The sequence below is a fragment of the Chelonoidis abingdonii genome, unplaced genomic scaffold, assembly GCF_003597395.2.
Source record: "Chelonoidis abingdonii isolate Lonesome George unplaced genomic scaffold, CheloAbing_2.0 scaffold0004, whole genome shotgun sequence".
NCBI classification, from domain to species: Eukaryota; Metazoa; Chordata; order Testudines; family Testudinidae; genus Chelonoidis; species Chelonoidis abingdonii.
This window is the reverse complement of record NW_027424265.1, coordinates 140301-159495: the sequence shown is the minus strand read 5'-3', so window position 1 is coordinate 159495 and position 19195 is coordinate 140301. Positions and strand designations below refer to the sequence as shown.

Here is a 19195-nt window from a genome sequence, read left to right as displayed (position 1 = left end):
GCTGGCAGTGCCCCTACTTATACAGCCCAAAATGCCGTTAGCCTTCTTGGCAACAAGGGCCCACTGTTGACTCATATCCAGCTTCTCGTCCACTGTAACTCCTAGGTCCTTTTCTGCAGAACTGCCGCTTAGCCATTCGATCCCTAGTCTGTAGCGTTGCATGGGATTCTTCTGTCCTAAGTCCAGGACTCTGCACTTGTCCTTATTGAACCTCATCAGATTTCTTTTGGCCCAATCCTCTAATTAGTCTAGGTCCCTCTGTATCCTATCCTCACCCTCCAGCGTATCTATTACTCCTCTCAGTTTAGTGACATCTGCAAACTTGCTGAGGGTGCAGCCCATGCCATCTACCAGATCATTAAAGAAGATATTGAACAAAACCTGTCCCAGGAGCAATTCCTTGGGGGTACTCCACTTGAAACCAGCTGCCAACTAGCCATGAAGCCATTGATCACTACCCGCTGAGCCCGACAATCTAGCCAGCTTTCTGTCCACCTTATAGTCCATTCATCCAGCCCATACTTCTTTAACTTGTTGGCAAGAATACTGTGCAAGCCCGTATCAAAGGCTTTGCTAAAGTCAAGGAATAACACATTCACTGCTTTCCCCTCATCCAGTGTGAGCAGAGAGGGCTTTGGGGGTGGTCGGGGGAGGATCCTGTTGCATCGTGTATCCTGGGGTGGGGCGGCTGGGGAACAGCCACAGAGAGACACTGCCTAGGGCCCCCTCATTCTGGAGTAACAGGCAGTGCCTCCTAGTGCCTAACTGCAGTACTAAGGTCAGCACTGACGGCAAGCGGAAAGTACAGACTACTGATCCCCCTGCCCCACTCCCCACAGCATGGCACCATCCGCTGACCCCCCGGCACCTCCCCCGAAGCACAGGGCAGGGTCTCAGTCCAGCCCCTCTCTCCACTTCCTGCAGTGTTTCCAGGACCTGCTATTTGGGGCCCAGGGGCTGGGCCGTGGCCAGTGCAGTCCTTGTCCTGGGCACGCGCTGAGGCCAGGCTGAGGGAATGTGGCTGAGAGCCGACCTCAAGCCACAGAGCTTAGCCGAGCAGGTGCCTGGTGCTGGGGAGGAGACCTGCTGCTAGTTACCCTTGTACTGTCCCCTCTAGAGGGTGCTGGCTCTGATCTGGCCTCAGGGCAGGGGCTACCTGGCTCAGGGGGGCAGGGGGCTCTGTGTGTTGGGGGCAGGGGCATGTGGCTGCCCCCTCCCAGTCAGGGCTGATCCCAGTGGCCCAGCTCTAGGGTGGGACCTGATATTGGCGGGGCTCAGAGATACATGGGGCGTGGCCTGTTATTGAGGGGTGGAGCCAGCACCCCCTAAAGAGGAAAGTTCAGCACCAAGCACCCAGAGACAGGGACTACACCAGCCACAGCCTGGCCCCTGGGTCCCAAATAGCAGCTCCTGGAAATGCTGCAGGAAGTGGGTAGCGGGGCTGGAAAGAGACCCTGCCTGGTGCTTCCCCTGTGGCTGTTCCCCAGCTGCCTCACCCAAGAGCTGGCTGCATTACCAGTGTAAGCAGAGTCAGGATGAGCTCTACCCTGACATCTGGTGGTGAATGGTGGCGAGTGAGGAAAAGAACTTCAGGGGCTGGTCTTGTTTGCATAGGCACACCCACCCCACCTAGCATGGGCCCTCGGGTGCCCAAATGGTCACTTTGGCTGTTGTGGGATCCCCAGTTTCTCTGTTATTGGGGCAGGAAGAATAAAGTGTTGTTACCCTGATTATGTGAATCAAGGCCAGTGGAACTGTTTTATGACAGAAGGTCTCACCATCAACTAAGTAGCACTTGCTAGACAAGGGACATGGGTTCCAAACCCCCCAGTGAATTGGGAGAAACTGGGGTGAGTATTTGTACTTGATAGTATGTATCTATTGTAAGAGCATGAAATACCAGTTTTCTCTCTACTGTGAAATATCAGAGCTAATTTTGACTCCATAAAAGGTCTAGTTATGGGCTGATATGCTGAATTCACTTTGGGTCAATGTTGCACCAGCACTGGGGTTCCCCTGCTACAAGCTGAAATCACTAAAGTGCTAAAATTGCTGGGTGCTGAGATCACTGAGTGCTGTGTTGCCTGCGGGGGTGGGGGAGCCTGAAGATAGATTGCTAAGCAGCTGGCCAAGCAGCACAGTTTGTGGGCCGGCAAGCAGAGCTGAGCAGTTTGTGGGCCAGCTGGAGCGGCCTGTGGGACGGTGAATAGAGTGAAGCAGACGGCCCATGGGACGGCAAGCGGAGTGGAGTGGAGCTAACCAGCTGGCAGAGCAGAGCAGTTTGCAGGACGGCAAGCAGAGTGGAGCAGAGCCAAGCTGAGTGGAGCTGTTTGCAGGCCGGTTGGAGTGGCCTGTGGGATGGCGAGCGGAGCGGAGCATTTTGCAGACCTGTTGGAGCGGCCTGCGAGATGGCCAGCGGAGCGGAGCGGAGCAGTTTGTGGGCTTGTTGGAGCGGCCTGCGGGACGGCGAGCAGAGCGGAGTGGAGCAGTTTGTGGGCTGGTTGGAGCGGCCCGCAGGATGGCGAGCAGAGCGGAGCATTTTGCAGACCGGTCGGAGCGGCCTGCGGGACGGTGAGCGGAGCGGAGCAGTTCGTGGGCTGGTTGCAGCAGCCTGCGGGACGGCAAGCGGAGCGGAGCGGAGCAGTTTGTGGGCTGGTTGGAGCAGCCTGCGGGACGGCGAGTGGAGCGGAGCGGAGCAGTTTGTGGGCTGGTTGGAGCGGCCTGCGGGATGGTGAGTGGAGCGGAGCGGAGCAGTTCGTGGGACAGAGAGAGCGGCTCACAGGATGGCTGGTGGAGTGGAGCGGCTCGTGGTGAAGGCTGCAGCAGAACCCCACGGAGAGGCGGGGCAGTCGGCCTTGGACAATGTAAGGTGCTCCTTTACACTCTGTGTGCCCCTTCTCCCCCCCAGAATACAGGATGTAGCAGGATCCAACCTTTCCCCCCTGGAGCCTGCCCCCACAGAGCCCTCACTGCTCACACCTGGAGCATATGCTTGGGAGCAGCAAGGCATTCTGGGAGCCCCGTTTTCCAGCTGTGGTTGGCCTGGCTCTGAGCTCACAGTGGTTGACACCTTGGTGCTGGGGCAGGGCGGTGGCTGCGTCCCTCAGAAAGCACTTTCTCCCGCTGCACCGAGAATGGCCCCGGGGCCCTGGCTGCTCTCAGCAGAGAGGCAGGACCAGGCGCGGGGGATGCAGCTCCCAGCCTCGGCCAGTTCAACCCAGTATGGAGCTAACTGGCCTTCTCCCTGTACTGGGTGAGTGACACCCCCAACCCGGCTTCAGTCCCTGCCTTGGTTCCCCTCTTCCCCTCCACCGTTCTCCCTTGGCACCTGCCTCTTTCCCTTTTTCCCTCTGCTCCCCTCCTTCAGCCCCTGCCTCATTCACTCTCTGCTCTTGGTTTCACTCTTCCATTTGCTTTCTGTCTTTTTCCTCTGTTGCCCACTTTCATTCTTTCTCTCCATCTCTTGCTCCCACTCACATGCCTCCCTGCAGCCTGGCCCATTCACTCTTTCATCTCTCTCTTCCTTCCACTCTGTTTCTGTCCCCCAAACCAGGACTCATGTTGGTGAGGGCTGCGAAATGACTCAGCTTCCTGCAGGTCTTCGTGCCTTGAGCGTGGTGATAAGACACTGTGGCTTGGCTTGACCAGATTGTGTCCATCAAACAATAAATAACGTGCAACATCTGCACTCCTCCTCTTTCCCGTGTCATCCCCTCTGTGTCTGTTCTTTCCCTCCTAGGCCCCTCCTGCACCCCTCCTTCAGCCCCTGTCTCCTTCCCTCTCTCCCTCCATAGGTCTTCTGCACCTCGGACTCCTGGGTTCCACAGAGATTAACAGGACTGGAGTCTGTTTCCAGCAGGGTCCACTTCCACACAGGCAGACTCTGCATGGCACCCCTTATACCCGCCTGTGTCCCACTCCTTGGGGCTTTTCCCTTGTCCCCAAAGGCAGCGGCCTCTTCCCAGAGCTCGTGGGGGCTCGGTATCTCCTTTAAGCTCTAGCTCTGAAGCTAGTTATTCTCTGCTAGGTGAGGCTGTGCCTCAGTTTCCCCATTGCCCTGCAGCACAGCGTCTGCTGCTGTGCAGGGAGCTGCAGCATGGAGCCTCAGCGTATTGTCTATTGCAGCCCAGACGCCGCCTGAGATCAAGCCCCCCGTTGTGCCGGGTGCTGCACAGACTCAGATCAAGGCCCCCCAAGTCTTGCCAGACACTGCCCACACCCCAGCCAAGATCAGCCCCCCCATTGTTCAGGGGCCCCCCTCGTGAATACACACAGTGTCTCGCCACAGGGGGTGTCCCTGCCACAGACCCCACAGCAGCTGCCTGGCCTGGTTGAACCTTCCATTCATTCTCCCCTTGATGGGATCAACAATCGTCCATGGGCAGCTCTCTCCAACTCCCCTAGGTGGGAAGGATGTTCTTCAATGAGCCGCTTCTCCCCGGGGCTCGATGTTTCCTTCTTCCTCCCAGCAACAGAACTGCGCAGTTTGGGACAGAAGGAGTCATGCCTTTCTAATTAAAATTGAGTTTAGTCCCTGTCCTTGGAGAATGAATGTTAAGGAAACAGCCAATGCAACGAAAGCAAGAGACAGTGATAAAGGTTAAGAATGGTAGAGGGTGTGTGTGTGTGTGTGTGTGTGTGTGTGTCCCTGCTGCCCCCAGTTGGAGGATATGGGAACGTGTGTGTGTGTGTGTGTGTGCGTGTGTGCGCTGCGTGCCCTGTTGGAAGATATGGGACGTGTGTGTGTGTGTGTGTGTGTGTGTGTTGTGTGCGCGCGCTGCCTGCTGCCCCCTGTTGAGATTGGGATGTGATGTGTGTTGTGCCGGGCGCGCACGCACCTGCTGCCCCCACTGGTGGGATGGTGGCCATGGAGATGAAAAGAAAGCCGTTAATGGACTATAATTTCTCTCTCAGAACAACAGTGGACATAAGAGAAAAGATTGAGTTTCCACCAGCATGTTCCAGAGGAGACGTTAGTGACTGTTCCTAGGACAGCAGAGACGGCTACCAGGCCCTCGGAATTTGGATTTACACCCCCTGCATTCCATGATCACAGCTCTAACCCTGCGCTACAGAGCGGCCCCAGGTGGAGCATGAGGATAATTGTGCTTTAAAGAGTCTGGTGTGTTACATAAAGTCTAGCTCTATACCACAGAATGCCTGGTGGCCTTTAACCCCTGTGGTTGCGCATTCTTTTCATACCCCATGGGTGCAGGGCATTAGGAGAGAGACAAGGTGATATCTTTACCGAACCACTTGTGTGGGGAACAAGGCAGCTTTCTAGCCTGCAGAGAGCTTCTGGGAGCTTCCCTCTTAATAGCTGTGCTCTATTCAACTACGTTAGAGGCCCGAATATTTCCTTTTCTGAGCTTTGCTTTAGAAACTTTCATTTTCTTCTGCAACTGCAGTGATAGTGCAGATCCGTCTCTTACATCCTATTTCAGCCTTGAGGCTAGAACCTGTGTTGGTTTACACTGTGATGCTTGCTATTCCACATTTTATATTTTTTCCCCTATTCTGTTCAGGAGGCAGAAAGAAAAATACTCCTAAGAACCTTACTGTGAATCTGCTGGCTCCAGCCTAAGATGAGGTGTTATTTGTCATTATTGCCGCAAAACTAAAAGAATTTAAACTTATTTCGAGAACGTTAACCAAACCACACTTTTTAAGGCCACTAACCAACTCTACATCAGTGTTTTCAACCTCTCCACTCCCGTCATTTGCAGACCCTTCTTAGATCCTCAGGAGAATCGTCTAGTCAACCCCCTGCTCAAAGCAGCACCACCCAACCTAAATCAATCCCAGCAGGGTGTTGTCAAAGACCGCCCTTAAAAACCTCTAGGAAGGAGATTCCACCACCTCTAGGACCCATTCCATGCTTCACCACCTCCAATGAAAAAGTTTTTCCTAATATCCAATCTAAACTCCCCCACTGCAACTTGAGACCATTACTCCTTGTTCTGTATCTGTACACTGAGAACAAGCCTAGATCCATCCCTTTGGAACCCTTCACGGTATTGAAAGCAGTATAAATTTCCCTCATTCTTTCTCTTCTGCAGACTAAACAATCCCAGTTCCCTCAGCCTCATCTCATAGGTCATGTTTTCCAGCCCCCTAAGAATTTTTGTTGCCCTCCGCTGGACTCTTTCCAATTTTTCCACATCCTTCTTGTAGTGTGGTGCCCAAAGTGTGGGGCCTCATGTAGCAGGTGAGCAGGATTCATCACCAAATTTGGCCCAGGTACTGACGGGGAGGGTGACATGAATGCGGACCCCTAAAGAATTTCAAAGGGAGGTGCGGATGCCTTTGGAAATGTTAGTTTACGGACCCTGAGGGATCGGCAGACCACAAGTTGAAACCCACCACTTTACATAATGCATGTTCCATTCTTTAAGGAGTAAAGCAAGTTTAGTTTCAATAAGCAAGTAACTACCACAGATATTTTAAGTTTTCTCGACATTTATGTGTGTGTGTGTGGTGTTCCCCAAACAACACAATTTTTCCAGATGTGGTCTATGGGCAGTAATCTTCCCACCTCTGATCTAGGCCCCACATCCAGTCCAAGGGGTCATGGCTTCAGGAAGGGAGTCAGGTCCAGTGGTGACAGCACTTCAGGAGCTGGAAATCAGGATCCTGGCCTGTCAAGACAACTTGGTGTCCCAGTGTATCCCCGCAACACCTCCCATTTTCTCTTCATTATACAGATATTACAGATTTTGGAGTGCGAAACTCTCACTCCCCTCATTAGCCCTTTGTCTCCTGGGGTCTTCTACTCCATGCTCTGGCAACAGAGCACCTCAGCATCCACACAGCTGCTCCTTCCCACCCCCATCCTCTGCTGCCCATTATGCAGTATAGCCACCCCTTCCTTATACTCAGCCCTTTGGTTCCCCTGCTGACCTCTCCCCTCCACTGCTCCCCTTAGATCCCCCTCCGCTCCCACTGCTGAGCATGGATCGCATGTCCAGAGCAGTGCACCATGGATCTGCTGGGCACCATAGGCCAAGCTGAAAGGATGCCAAGGGCCTCCCTGGGCTTCTGCCACGGACACCCAGGCTCAGGATCTACCCCATCTTCTCAACTGTCCTTTGGAGGAACCTCTTCCATGTACCAGACCTCTGAGGGGGACCACACGTCCTTCAGGGTTGGCCACACAATCTCCATGTCTCCTGGATCGAGCCTCTGTTCCCCAGCCCTCCATCTTCACCCCCTAAGCTCTGCCCAGTGAGGACAGATGAGAGAGATGCCTGGTAGAAGCTTGTCCATTCTTGGAGGAGCAATGCACCTGAGTCAGGGTTTGCAGGGACATTTGGCAGTCAACTGCCTTATAGCAGCCTTTCCCCTTTTCCTGTCCTGCTGGGTAGCACTGTCAAGTAGAGAGCGGAAACTGAGGCACATGCCAACATCATGAAAATATTGCAAAAAATTCTTCCCTTTGTCACAGTTGGAGACAGATATAAATCCAGACAGGACAGGGGGCAGGCCAAAAAGACGGCAACTGTTCAGCTTAGAAGAGAAATGACTAAGGGGGAGGGGATATGGTTGAGGTCTATATAGTCATGAAGGATGTGGAGAAGGTGAATTGGGAAGGTTATTTAGAAGGGCGAGGGGTTGCCCAATGAAATGAACAGGCAAGAGGTTTGAAACAAACAGAAAGAAATACTTCTTCACCCAACGCACCGACAACCAGTGGAACTCACTGCTTGGGGATGCTGTGAAGGCCAAAGTAAAATTGGGTTCAAGATGGTCCGGGACTCAACCTTGTGCTTAGGGTGTCCTAAACCTTTGTCTTCCAGGAGCTGGGACTGGATGACAGGGGATGGATCGCTGGATAAATTGCCCTGGTCTGTTCCTTCCTTCTGAAGCATCTGTGACGGTCAGAGACAGGATAGCGGGTTAGATGGACCATTGGCCTGACCCAGTCTGGCCGTCGTTACAGTCTCACAGCTGCTCTGAGCAATTGGCAGACCCGGGAACCACCCTGATGCTTCTAACTAAATGTGATGGGCTGGACTAGCCCAGAGGCCCCCTGCTGGAGCCCTCAGGGTCTTGCCAGACTCGTCCCAGGTAAGGAGCAGTGCAGAGGTCCTCCAAGCAGGATAGAGTGGCTGCAGGTGAAGCAGCCAATCAGTGCCCAGCAGGGCCGTATAAAAAGGAGCTACAGAGCCAGTGCAGCTCCTTGCTAGAGCTGGAGGCGCATGGATGGTGTGGCTGGGTGAGGGACCTGCAGCACGATGGACAGCCCGGTGCTCATAGGGGCTGGGGGAGCAAGGCAGAGCTCCTGGCTGCTACTGGGCCTTTAGAAGAAGCCAGAGCTAAGGGTAAGGTGCGGTGAAGGCTGGGACCTGGAGCAGTGGGTGTGCCCAAGCCCTCCTGTAGGTCACTGGGGAAGGGCCTACAACTGGACATCAGGAATCCCCCAGAAGGGGACTGAACTGTCAGGAGGCCCAGCTGAAAACTGGTACCAAAACAGACTAAGGGTACGTCTACACTATCCGCCGGATTCTGCCGTCGACTCCTGTACTCCACCGCGGTGAGAGGCGGAAGTGGAGTCGACGGGGAAGTGGCGGTGGTAGACCCTGTGCCGTAAAGCTGTGAGGTAAGTTGACCAAATATAAGTTAACTTCAGCTATGCTATTCTCATAGCTGAAGTTGCGTATCTTAGGTCGATTCCCCTCTCCCCCCCCAAGTGTAGACCAGGCTTAGAGGGAGGGAGGGAAGGAAGCCTGGAGGGAGGAAGCTGTGGGGGTACGGCCCAAAGGCAGGGCTGGGACGGATTTAAAGACCACGGACCCACCCAACCACTGGGGGCGCTCGTGAGAGGTGGGTCCTGACCCCGTTACACTAACCCAGATGAAGGTTTCTTTAGTGACCTGATGAGCTCCCTGTGGCTTGAAAGCCTGTGTCTCTCCAGCAGGAGTTGGTCCAATAACTGGTATCACCTGCCCCACTATGTCTGTTTCAGCTGGGCTTAGGGACTGGCCATGGATGGAAATAGGGCAGGTGGCCACAGACCAGGGAAAAGGGTAGGACACCCTGAGGGGAGAGATCAGTGGGATGACAGCTGACAGCATGGCTATTTTGGGGGTGATGGTGGGTAAGCAAGGTGGGGATCAGGTAAAGGGAGTGAGAGGGCTGGGGAGAAGGGGCAGGTGTGGCGCTGTGGGGAAGAGACTATAGGGAGAGGTGGGTTGGAGCAAATGGCCCATCAGCCCATTTGAAAACTCTAGGAAGATCTCGGTGTGTCCAGAGAACCCTGCTTTGCCTGCTTCTGGCTCTGGCTGGTCAGCGCACAGGATCACACAAACCTGCCATTCCATGCCGGCTACACAGGTGTGTTTGTGTGAGTGACACCAATGCAGTAGCCATCACTATGTGTGTGTCTCTCTGAGCAGGAAGGAGATGCAGCGTGGGGTTTACATTGACCCTGTAATCACATGGAGGGCAGGATGCACCAGCCTGGTGGATTGGGGCGGGTGCCAATAGAAAGCCAGCCACCGCCCTGCCGTTGGAAACCGCAGGATGCAGCAGCCCAGGGGAGCCAGCCGACGCAGGGAGCCTCGCAGCCACAGACAAACAGCTGCTGCCGTTATGGTCACCATCATCAGCTTGCAGCCCTGCCTCGAGGAGCTGAAGTGAAGTAGTTCCTCTGCAGGGTAAACAGGGCGATGGATGGTGAGATTTAATCCTCTGGTGCCCCCGCCACATCTTTGATCTGAACAGCTCAGCGCAGTTTGCAGCTGTGACAATCCCCGTTTAACAGAAGCGTGATCCCCAATTTATAAATGTGGAAACTGAAACACACGACTCAGTGGAGGGGGGAAAATTGAACCCAGGAGTCCTGCATCCTAGCGTGTTCCTATTTTGGCCACTGCATAAGCCACCTCCAGGCAACACAAGTCATAGACAAGATTCAGTCATAGGAAGGTGGATAATCTCTGTGTTGTGAGCAATCGAGCAAACTCACGGAGAGCGTTTAAGCTGGCCATTTGGGGAACGCATCAGATCTCTGTGAGTCTGGACTCCCCTGCTCGGCCTATGACCCTTCTGTGGACCCCATGCAGGCCAGGAGCAACACAGACTGGCGTAGCCTCTCGTGCTATTGTCCAGTCCCATCTCGTATGGGAGAGACACATGGGTGACATCAGTGCACAGAGGAGGATCTCTAAAGCATCGCTGAGAGCAGGGCAGGGGAGCCTGTAGGGGGCGCTGTCTCTTCAGAGTTGGTACTGACCTCAATCCCCGAGTGTGGCTCTAGGAGGCGCTGTGCTGTAGGGAGCAGGGCAGGGGGGGTGTTCTCACCCTGCAGTCAGTGGTGACCCCAATTCCCCAGTATGGCACTAGGGGGCGCTGTGCTGTCTGGTTTAAAATGAAACACTCCTTCATTCACCGCTCCTGGTCATCACAGATCCCTTGGCGTTTTCATGACTTGTTTTGTCTCCCTCAAATTGCAGCCTCAGTGGAACCCAGGTTTCCCCGTGCTCCCTGTGACGCTCTGTACCTCAGGGGAGCACCCAGCACTCCCATGTTCATCCATGTAAAATGATTGTGTGGTATCCAATGAAAAGTTTGTCATGTCAGGTGTCTTCGAAAGGCTCATGATGCACTGGGTATTGTTACTATAGTAATGTTATAGGTTGTAATTTCATGTATATAGTTTTGAGGCTGAAAAATCCCCTTCCTTTGGGCCCTTTGGGACTATAATCTGGTAATGCTCACCTGATCCTGAAGTGGCGGGAGGGGGCGGGGGGCAAAGCCAAGAGGGAAGAAAACATGATAAAAGGGAGAGATGTTTGCCCTGCTCTTCCTCTCCCTTACATCTCCATCTACAGACATCACCGCCAAGCGACTGAAGCGCTGATCAAAGAGGAGAGCCTGGCTGAAGGGCAACCAGCCAGCCTGTGGTGAGAAGCATCTAAGTTTGTAAGGACATTGAAAGTGTTAAGACCAGCTTAGAATGCATTTTGCTTTTATTTCATTTGACCAAATCCGACTTCTTGTGTTTTGACTGATAAACACTTAAAATCTATCTTTGTAGTTAATAAATCTGTTTGTTTGTTCCACCTGAAGCAGTGCGTTTGGTCTGAAGCATGTCAGAGACTCCCCTTGGGATAACAAGCCCGGTATATATCAATTTCCTTGTTAAATTGATTAACGCATATAAGCTTGCAGCGTCCATAGGGCATAACTGGAAACTGTAGACTGGAGGTTCCTAAGGTTGTGTCTGGGACCGGAGATATTGGCTAGTGTCATTTGGTTGCACAATCCAAGGAGCAGCTTACATGCCAGAGGCTGTGTGTGAACAGCCCAGGAGTGGGGGTTCTCACACCAGAGCAAGGTAAGGCTGGCTCCCAGAGTCCAGGACTGGAGTGACCTAGCATATCACTGGTCTAGATAACACCAGAGGAACGTCACATTCCCATTTCTAACAGCTCTTCCAGGCACCTCTTCAAGAACTGCCATGTTCCACCCTAGAAGTGGCTGAGTTTTGGTACTGGGGGCGAGAGCCCCTTCTGCAGCATTTGCCCTGATGCTGATAAACTGCTGTTAAACCATCCTCCAGAAGTGGCTGCATTTCAGCCCTGGGTGAAGATCCCTTTGGAGGGGTAGCACTAACTGTGTTTAAGAGTGTTCAGTGCTCACCCCACTCACCCCCAGTGACTGCATTTCAGTGGTTTGATTAATGTTTCCCAGTATTGGATGCTCTTTTGATGCTGGGGATGTTGCATAGATCTCTTGCTCACAGGCTCTCCTCCAGTTGCGCGCGCGTGTGTGTGTGTGTGCGCGCGCCTCCCTTCTGCCCCCTACTGCAGGGGATGAGATCTGTGTGTGTGTCGAGGCCACTCCCCTATCTAACCCCTTAATGAAAACCAACTGGATTTCATTTTGTTGAAAGGATTTTTGGAAACACCAACCCAGAACTCCACGGTGAAGGAACAGGAGTAATAATATCCAGGGAGTCCCATTGTAAGAGAAGGTTCCCACAACAAAAGGGTGGAATGTGCATTGGAACAGACATAGGGGTAGGGGCCTCTCTGGGCTATTTCACATAGTTCTGCAAATGCTTCTCTTTGACAGATTAAAACCCAAACTCCCTCCTCTAACCTGTATGCTGAAAATAACCCAAGTGTTAGGAATTATGACTCTCCCTCACTCTAATCTACTCCCTTCGCAGAGCCTGGATCCCAGTCCCATTCCCTGCTTGAACCCACTAACCCCACTCCTATTCCTGAGCTGGGATAGAACCCAGGAGTCCTGGCTGCCAGCCCCCACTCCGTTGCATTCAAAGTACACCAGGAAGAAGTTTGTGGCCGTTAGCAGGGTTTGCAGGGAAGGAAAGGTTGGGGGGATGGGGTATTATGTGAGGTGTTCTCAGTGGGGGGCGGGATGGGGTGGTGGTAGAGGCCATGATCAGTAGGGGATTTCGCTGTACACCACAGCCTCCGAAATGTACTTTCCTCCTCTCTGCTGGGCCACAGCACTAGAGGGAGTCAGCATGGAATAGACGGGATTGCTCACCTACGACAGAAAAGACAGGGACTCGTGTCAGCTAGGAGGGCTGTGCTGCAGAGAGCACACTAGGAGGCGCAGGAGGGGGCACTCTCTGCTCAGTGCAGACTTCAATCCCCCAATGGGACACTAGGGGGTGCTCTGCTGCATGCCGTTGGACGGGGGGTTGTAGTAGAGGATGTCTCCCTGTGCCATTTGTGCTGACCCCAATGCCTCAGTGTGGCAGTAGGGGGCACTGTGCTGTGGGGAGCAGGATGGGAGGCTCAGAAGTGAAGTTCTCCCCTTGGAGTCTATGCTGACCCCTATGCAGTGATAGGGGGAGCTGTGTTGCAAGGATCATGGTGGAGACACAATAGGGGGTGCTCTCCCCATGCAGTCGTTGCTGATCCCAATGCCCCAGGATGGGACTGGGGGTTTCTGTGATGCAGGGAGCAGGATGTGGGGCTCTGAAGGTGGTGTGCTTGCTCCTGATCTTACCAAGGAGTTGCATTCTACCCTGGCATCTGCATCCTCTTCTCTCTTGCCCCTTTCCTGGGGGTTTCGACCCACTCTGGGCTTCCCTCCAGGGTCATTGGGCGGTGCTGGGTGGTTGTGGGTCACTGGCTGGACCTGCCCATCATGGCTCCGTTGCTGCAGAACTAACCACACAAGAGATCATTCCCTGTGGCCTGGTCTTCCAGGAGATCCCAGGGGGCGAATATCTTCTCTTTTCTGTGGTTCCCATCTTTAATCACTAGGTGGCAACCTCACATTAGAGTTACCCATCAGGAAGTCAGAGTGTGGCAGTCAGAAATTCCCCTCTTAAAGGAGAAGTGCCCCAGAGACCCCACCTCAGGGTTCCAGACCCCATGTCTTCCACCAATGGGGTATGTGTCTCTGTCAGCTGTGGTGGCACCTGGGATTGTTACTCACCTGTGCCAGTGCTGGAGGGTCTGTTGACATAAAGTGGTCTGAAAGAGGGAGAACCAAATATCAGTGGTGGAGCAGGGTCTGCTGAGCAGGGTTGGAGTTCTGATCCCAGGGCAGGAAGATTTAGGGTTACTGGGGTAATGGCACTGGGGAGAGAGGAGGTGGCTGCGGTGGTTGGGTCAAGGTTACTATGGTTTTTGTTTTTTGCAATCATCCATTCCCATTGATTCATCTTTGTTTCTCATTCATCTCTTTGCAAACTCAGTCATTTTCTCCTTCTTTTATTCTGTCTGTCTCTCTCAATCATTTCCTCTTTTTCTTTCATTCATTCTTTCTCATAATCACTTTTCTGTTCTCTTTAGTTCCCTCTGTCACACACCCCTTCCTTCTATCTCCCAATCATCTCTTCTACTTCCTTCCTTCATTGATTCATGCACTCTCCTTTAGTCTCGTTCTTTCGTTCTGTCTCCCATTCATCCTCTCTCTCATTCATCTCCTCTCAAACTCATTCATTCATTCCATGTTCTAATGCTCCCAAACCTACAAATGAAAAAGATCTTCCTTGGTCAACATCGGCAAAGGTCAACTTTGCCACACACACACAAACAGATTTAAAAAGTATTTCCATTGATGATGATCAAAATTTACAAATAGGCAAAGTAAGAAAAATGCTGCCTATTTAGTTTGTTTAGGATGTTTACTTTGCCTATTTTGACATGAGACAATGGCAGTTTGTTTTAGTGGATGTCTCCTGTCCTTAAAGAATTAGAGTCTAAGTCTTCCTCAGAATTTCCTGCGACTGACAATTTGAAGAGGAAAAATTGGGGGGGGGGGAAACGCTTAAAAATAACCATTGGTATTATCCATTTAAATTACAGAAAAACAAAAAATGAATTCTGCCAAGCCTAGTCATTCTCAACACAGGTCCTACCAACTTGGCCTAGGGGAGAAGATGCCCCATCCTAGTACATTGGCTGTGTTGCAGCAAATATTATATGACCATAGATTAGAAGTTGGAGACCTAGGAAATTTACTGGATTAGATGCCAGACTAGGGTGGCCATTCCCCTGGCCCATCGCTAACAATGAGTTTCTTATGGGATGGGACAATCTGTTGGGGTGGGTGGGCATAAATAGCCTGTGATAAATATAAATGAAGAGTAACAACCTTTATGTATGCAGTAACATAAAAACTCTCCTGGCCAGAAGTACAGAATTATTTTTAAGAAGCTGAAATAACCTGGTTGGCACCTGACCAAAAGGACCAATAAGGAAAGATGATACTTCCAAATCTGGGGATGGGGGAGGTTTTGTTCATGATCTCTTTGTTCCCACTGGATAGAGAGAGAGAGAGAGAGAAAGAGAGAGACCAAGCAGGGAAGCCATCTTTTGAAAAGATACCTTGAAACGATACATCTAAAATGACATAATTGCAAGTAAGGGCAAGGAAATGCATTAGATTATCTTTTGTTTTAGCTTGTGAATTTTTCCCATGATAAGATGGAGGTTTATTTCTATTTTTGTAACTTTGAAGTTGAGACTAGAGGGGAAACCTCTTTGTTTTAAATTTTCTTTATTATCCTGTAAAATTACCTTTTATTTTGATTTTAAAGAGGTGCTTCCTTTACGTTTTTCTTCATAATAAAGTTCTTCTTTTAAGAACCTAATCGATTTTAGTGTCCTAAACATAAAGGGTCTAATCTGTACTTTTATTAAAGGCAATTGGTTGGTATATTATTCTCAAACTTCCTCAAGAAAGGGGATGAAGAGGCTTGGGGGGATATTTTGTGGAAACAGGAACTCCAAATGGTCCTTTTCCTGAATCTTTGTCTAAATCACTTGGTGGTGGCAGCAATACCGTCCAAGGACAAGGAAAGGAATTTGTGCCTTGGGGAAGTGTTTAACCTAAGGTGGTAAAAATAAGCTTGGGGGTCCTTCATGCGGGTCCCCACATCCGTACTCCAGAGTTCAGAGTGGGGAGGGTACCCGGACAAGCCCCGTGAGGGATGGACAGAGCCAGTCCCTGAAGGGTGGGGGTGTATCGGCCTTTGGAATTGAGGCAACTTACTGTGTCTCTGCCAAGACAGCACCTGTGAAGAGAAGGGGAAACAGCCATTAAACAGGAGCCTGCATGGTATAGTGGGGCCTTGACCGAAAGCAAAGCTCTCAGGATTGCCATGCTCAGTGAGAGGTGTTTGAACAGGGAACCACTTTAGAGCGATGTAGGATATTGTGCACTGAGCCTGTGGGGGGAGAAACCCACCACCTTAGAGGAAGATCTCCCTGCTCTACAGATCGGACAAGGCTGCAAGGCCGGCTGTTGGGATGAGACATACTGAAGAGAACAGGAAAGTACCGTGTTCCCAAGCACTGGCTCTTGATTGCCTCTCAAGAGGTCTTTTCACTTATCCCCTTCTGTTTCCAAATCCCGATTCCTGATTCTCTCTGCATCTTTACCTCTAGCCCCATGAAATAACCTTCAGTTTAGTGTCCCTGGAGACATGACCAAGCACCTCACGCAGAGGAGAACGGTGCTCTAAGGTGAAGCCAGTGAACTGGATAAACCCGAGCTGCCTGGAAGCTGAGGGACGGAGCAGGAGTGTGTGACCGAATTGGGGTCCAGTCTGCTTTCAGAGGAGCAGGGCTCAGAGCTGGTAGCCAGGGAGCATATCTCCTGGTGGGTGCCCACAGGGCTCCCTTCTGATGATTGACTCTGAAAAGTGCCCCCCTCCCAGGAGTGCAGATCCTGTTTTCCTCTGTCATATGCTTTGAATTCTGAACTTGGTAACATCCAGGGGTTATAGGTAATAAAGGCCTGTTGGATCCCCCGCAACTCCCCACTCCCAGCTTCTTCCACCCCCAAATCCAGATGCTGGCAGCAATTCAGGGCTCCTAAGTGGCAGACCCATCTTCCACCCCTCTTCTCATCTCCCTCCCCGTAGTACCTTTCCTCCTCCTGCAGAGGCAGATGAGGAGAAGCAGCAGGGGGAGCAGAGCTGCGGCCCCAATGCCTCCGGCTGCCAGGGGGATCCACAGAGGCCAGGCTGGGGATGAGAAGGGAACAAGTGAGCCACCAGCAAACGAGAGGTATTTTGCGCCCACTGTTAGAACAGAGGAGCTGCCCTCCGGTGCAGTGCCACCCTCCGTGGCTCAGACGTGGGAGCTGGACCCTGGGTCATAAATCCCACCAGAGTGTGTCTGGTGAGGCAGGTTCTGTCACTGCCCCCTCCATCCTTTATGCTCCATCTCCCAGGGTTGATGCCTGGCTCTGATTTCTCCCCTGGCAAGCAGCTTGCCCGGTGGTTTGGGGGATCTGGGCTGGTGAAGCTGGTGTCTCTCAGTCCATGCTGGGATTGCAATGGCTGCACCCGGGTCTCTAGGCCTTGCTAACATATCCACACTGCAGCATGAAGACCTTCTGAGCCAGGTCTGGGGCTTGAGCTGTGTCCACAGTGCAGCTGGCCTGGGCTTGAACCCACACGATAGCGGGGCTGGGGCTCTGACCAACCCCCACAGCAGGGTCCCAGGACCCAGCTCCTGAGTGCTTGTTGATCCCAGTCAGAGTGATTCATGTGTGGATGAGTGAGAGCCGGGCAAGCTGTGAAATGTAGACATACCCTGAATGGAGCCTGAGGTGACGTTCACAGCCCAGCTCCTGGGGGACGGGATCCACCTCCCACTCATGTTCTCCTCATACCCACAGGTGAATTCCCCAGTGCTCTCAGGACCGGCCCATGGGATGCCAAGCACAGAAACATTCATAAAGGCAGTGCCGTGCTCCATGGTGCTGATCTCAGACCCCACATCCCTGGGAAGGAGCTCGACTGCATCCTTGTAGAAGTGAAACCTCCACTTGTTGGCATCCTCGGGGGCCATGCAGGTGATGAGCAGGGGGAGCCCTTCGCTCACCACTCCGGATGTGGGATCCCACTCAGCTCTGGCTGGGGAGGGGGATGTGAGGGGGCAGAAAAGGGGAGGGGTCAGCAAAAGAATGACCCTGCTGAGTGTCAGGAAGGGGGGGGTGGTACTGTATAATGGGCACTAGGGGGCAGCAGACGGGGGGGCGGGGAAGGGGTGGCTGTACTGTATAATGGGCACTAGGGGGCAGCAGAGGGTGGGGGCGGGGAAGGGGCAGCTGTACTGTATAATGGGCACTGGGGCAGCAGAGGGTGGTGGCGGGGGAGAGGTGGCTGTACTGTATAATGGGCACTAGGGGTAGCATAGAAGGGAAGTTGGAAAAGGGACGTCTATACTGTGTAATGGGCAGCAGAGGGTGAGGGATGGAGAACCCCACTGCTCCTCTGGCTGTCTAGCACCACCTGAGGTGTGGGGAGAGACACTGGCGGGAGCATCCCAGGAGTCAGAGCCTCACCTGAGACTGGTACAGTGATGCTGTTACTGTTCTTAGATACAATCTCCTGCCCGGCCTCTCGTCTCCAGTACTGACAGGTGTAGGAGCCGTCATTCCCCGTCTGTGCCGTGAGGTCCATCCAGGGCCCCCCGATGGCAGCTGGCAGCTCTTCAGGGGTCTGATCCCCTCTCTGGTGGTGGAACCTGAACCCTGAAACCTCCTCTCCATGCGGGGCTGAGCAGTTGAGGGTGATCTTCTCCCCGGGCATGTACACAAGGAGCTTGGGGTGCAGAGAGAGTTTGGGAGCCAGAGGAGGAGCTGCAATAGAGAGAAAGGGGTCGGTGCAGAGGGGCTACCCCCAGAGTCAAGAGAAGTCAATATGGGGAGTCCAGTGATCCCTCAGCCTGTGAAACACCCCACAGCAAACACCCCACAGGGCAGATGCCAATCCCCAGTCTGAGCGGAATGGCATCTCACAACTGGCAGAGATGTGGGGAAACGGCTACAGCACCTAACCGAATAAGCACCTCAAAATACAACTGGCAAAATTCAGGGTGAGACTTTCGAGTGATTTAGAATCAGAAGTGCTGAACTTTGAGCTGCTCAACTTGGAGCAAATGAGCCTGGACACACCCACATTTGGCAAAGGCCAGAAGGACCTGGTGATCTCCATAGATTTCCCTTCTCAAGAAAAATAATGGTGTCGCTCCTGGATAACTGAGGACGAGACACAGGAAATGAACAGTGGTGCTAAAGAATGAGAAATGTGCTGAATGGTATAAATCAAGGCTGTGGTTTGGTAGTTTAACACTAATTGTTCATGATGATGGATGTTGAATGGTCTTTTTCATCCTGTGTCCTCCATGAAAATCACAGGTTTTCCCATAGCACATGCTATGGCCCAGTCTGCAGATCTTCTCCCAGGAGCTGGCAGACCAAGAGATGTTCCCTACTTTGTGTTTGCCGCAGTCACATGTGTCTGGGTCATTGGATTAGCCCCACTTCCACAGACTGACTTTGAAGTTGCCAACTTTTGTTCGGAGATGATTTAAAGATCTCCAGGTCAACCAATCTTCACTCCTCTGGGGAGGCATTTGGCAAATGGCTCTAAATTTTGACAACCTTGGTGAGTACTTCAAGTCATGTGTGCCTTGTTTGCAGTTCTGTGGCTGTCAATTTTTTAAGCAAATCCATTACAACTAGGAAGCTTTTCTGTGATTTTAGGGCCACCATTGGCCATGTATTGGATTTCTGGGATGGCAAATCCTGCTGAACACCTACCACTGCAATATATGGAATGGGAAAAAATAAGGGCTGTTTTATTTGTTTAATCTTCATACTTTATGACAATGTACGCTGAATGGTAAAAGAATCATGGAGTTATTTTGATGTAACACCAATGATTTGTAACAGCAGAGAAGAATGG

At 52.2% G+C, this 19195-nt stretch overlaps 1 protein-coding gene across 1 annotated transcript in view; it reads right to left on the bottom strand.

Annotated features, from left to right (window-relative positions):
• Nucleotides 1-19195, bottom strand: part of LOC116839015 (Fc receptor-like protein 5) — a 68130-nt gene that overhangs the window by 41650 nt on the left and 7285 nt on the right. Inside the window, 1 exon segment of the mRNA XM_075061308.1 lies at nucleotides 17791-18087. Within this exon segment, the coding sequence (XP_074917409.1) occupies nucleotides 17791-18087 (297 nt within the window).